The sequence below is a fragment of the Phasianus colchicus genome, chromosome Z (genome assembly GCF_987193195.1).
Source record: "Phasianus colchicus chromosome Z, bPhaCol1.hap1.1, whole genome shotgun sequence".
NCBI lineage: Eukaryota > Metazoa > Chordata > Aves > Galliformes > Phasianidae > Phasianus > Phasianus colchicus.
The window spans coordinates 21,570,601-21,573,462 of record NC_143476.1 but is presented as its reverse complement, the minus strand read 5'-3'; the positions used below and the strand labels follow the sequence as shown (position 1 = coordinate 21,573,462).

At 60.8% G+C, this 2,862-nt stretch overlaps 1 protein-coding gene across 1 annotated transcript; it reads right to left on the bottom strand.

The window, feature by feature from the left end:
• LOC149912703 (uncharacterized) lies at positions 1-1,442 on the bottom strand. Its single transcript, XM_090131088.1, has one exon. The coding sequence runs from the start codon at positions 1,329-1,331 to the stop codon at positions 408-410; it is 924 nt and encodes a 307-aa protein (XP_089987214.1). The 5' UTR covers positions 1,332-1,442; the 3' UTR covers positions 1-407.
• Between the last annotated feature and the right edge of the window lie 1,420 nt (positions 1,443-2,862).

The window sequence follows — 2,862 nt, the reverse complement described above, 5'->3', positions numbered from 1 at the left end:
GATTTTTCTGAAATTTTATTGCAGAGTCAGCTCTTTGAAAGGGTAGATAACAGCAGGACAAGGGGAGATGATTTGAAGTTGAAGGAGGGAAGATTTAGGTGGGATGTCAGGGGGAAGTTCTTTACAGGGAGAGTGGTGAGGCTGCCCAGAGAAGTTGCGGATGCCCCGTCCCTGGAGGTGTTCAAGGCCAGGTTGGATGGGGCCTCGGGCAGCCTGGTCTGGTGTTCCGTGTGGAGGTTGGTGGCCCTGCCTGTGGCGGGGGAGTTGGAGATTGCCGATCTTTGAGGCCCCTTCCAACCCGGGCCATTCTGGGATTTTGTGGGTCTGACACAGTCCGAGCCCCTGAGGGCTGGTTGTGCCCCAGCTGCAGGCCTGGCCCTGTTCTCGCCAGCTGCTGGGGCGGTGTCCTAGCGCTGCCGGCGGGGTGGCCTCTTGGCAGGAGGTGCGGAGGCCCCAGAGTCGTGGGCCCTCCTCTTCGGGGCTCGCCGAGGCGCCCTGCGTGAGCGCTCCCTGGCCCTGTTGGTGCTGGAGGGACCCGGCACTGCCTCCCCCGGCTCCTCCTGGGCTGCTTGCTGGCTGGTCCTCGATGGAGCCGGGAGGGATGGAGGCTGGCTGGGCCCCTCACTGAGGGCAGTGGTCGAGGGCACAGGATGCTCCTCCTCCACATTGTCTTCCCCAGTGCTGCTGGAGGGCTGTGGGGTCTGTGCCTGGGAGGCAGCTGCACCACGGGCAGCTGCGGGGCTGCCCTCCTGTCCCGTGGCAGCGCGGGAGGCCTCCGGGCCAGCGGGTGGCACCAGCCCGTTGCACACATGCGCAGCTTGCACGACGAGCCGTCGCACAAAGCTGGCGGTCTGGCTTCGCAGGGAGCCGAACAGCCACAAAGTCAGCGCTCCCCCGTCCAGACCAAAGAAGCACAGGCCAGAGAGGACACGGCGCTGTGCTGCAGCGGCTGCCCTGTGGTCAGCCCCAAAGAGCTGCCCCAGCTCCTGGCGCAGCCAGGGCAGCAGTGGCAGGAGCACAGCTGGAGGCAGGCGGAAAATGGACGCCCAGGCGGGCACCGCCCCTGGCTGCTCTTGCGCTGGTGTTGTGTGGTGGGGTGCTGTTCTGGCCCTCTCCTGCTGTCCGACGACAACCTCTTGAAAGCTGTCGTCCGCACGCACTGAGTGCAGGATGGACTCCACCCTGCGTTTGCAGAGGGGGCACGTGGGCATGCTCTCAACCCACCGCTGGATGCAGCCAAAGCAGAACTGGTGCAGGCACGGCATCACATGGCTGGCGTCATCCATGGTGTCCAGGCAAATGGGGCAGCGACGGTCCAGCTCGGTGGCCATGCTGTCCAGCTGCTGGGTGGACAGGAGAGCTAAGGGGATGAGGGGCTGCTCCTCACCCCGCTGCTGCAGCAGCAGGGGTCACGCTAGGAAAAGAAGAGAGGCCACGGTCACTCGCTGAGCCCGCCAGCAGAGGAACAAGTGCCTGGGTCCCTCAGGAAGGAAACCCTCCCAGCTGGGCCGCCCAGGCTGAGGCGTCCCCTTACCGGTTCCCTTTGCTGCTGCGGCCTCCTGGGTGCCCCGGCTGCCTGAGCCAGGCAGGGCGGGGAAGAAGCTCTAGTGGCTCTGGGGACGAGCACTGAGAGCGGCTGTCGGCAGCTCCCAGAGCACGAGACCAGCACCAAGGCTATCCTTGCTCCTCGCTCCAAACCTCACGGACACGCTCGGCTGGAGTGCGGGCACAAGTGAGAGTGAGAGACTCTGTGCCCGGCTACAGGCAGCCAGGGCCAAGAGGTCACAATCCCCTGCTGCGTATGTCACTATCCCTCACGTAGGGGAGCGGTGCCAGTGACGTCACAACGGGCGAGCGTCATCTGCAGCACTCCAAGCCCAGCAATGGCATCCGGGTTTTCCGCAGTGCCTCTGTCCATTCCGTTCCCTATATTGTGTCTGCTCCCTGTCGGCACTTTGCAGCAGTGTCTGAGGCTTTGACCGAGTCTTCCCACATCGCCCCAGCTGTGACAAATCTCCAGATCCATGCAGCACTGGGGTGCCTTCAGCAAAACCCATGTCTTCCTCTGAGGCATCAGGACGCGGGCCTAACTGGCTCTCCCCACAGGCCAACACTGCTGCCCTGCCCCCTCCGTGCATTGGTTCCTCCTACACCAAGTCAAAGACGGCCCGTGGCTCGCCCCTGGAGATTTTCTCCCGTTCTTCTCCCCTAGCTGGGGGCAGCGGGGCTGATCCCCTCTGCCCAGCACGCACCAGGCCTAATCCAGGCTCTGCCTCCTTTCTAGGATTGCAGCCAGGAGTGACACTGCCTATCCGGGTGGGCTCACTGGAGACTGCTGAGGCAGTGAAGCTGGAGCACTTGTCCTGCCAGAAAGGCTTGCGTTGCCAGCACCAGTTCGGAGGCAGTTGACATGAACTGCAATTGGGAGGATCTAGCTGGAGACAGAAAAATCACACCAGCGAGACATCAGAATCCATAAGCCGAGCTGAGTGCAAAACTGTCACAAGCCTGTGGACACACGGTCTAATCCAGAAAGAAAAACGTAGCAATGACATCCTCCTTTGCAACGATGTCTAGGCACTGCAATATGAGAAATCAGCCTTCACCAAATATGGCACTGCAGTCAACAGCTCTGCTGCTGCAAGTTCTGACTCTGCAGAAAGACAGCCCCATTCCCGTTCTCAGGAAGTAGGACAGAAGATACATTTTCTTTCTCTTGTTATTACTAACATTTTATTTTACTAAGAAGGGGGGCACATGTTTGGGAAAGCTAAGGGATTTCTGACTGGAAGATGCTCTGCTTCTGTAAGCTCATGATGGTATTGCTTGCTTTCCCCTGGTGATCCATCTAATTGCAATGTA

Bases quoted from the DNA above. Each gene is read 5' to 3' on its own strand.
- LOC149912703 (XM_090131088.1), bottom strand. From the start codon at position 1,331: ATGGCCACCGAGCTGGACCGTCGCTGCCCCATTTGCCTGGACACCATG.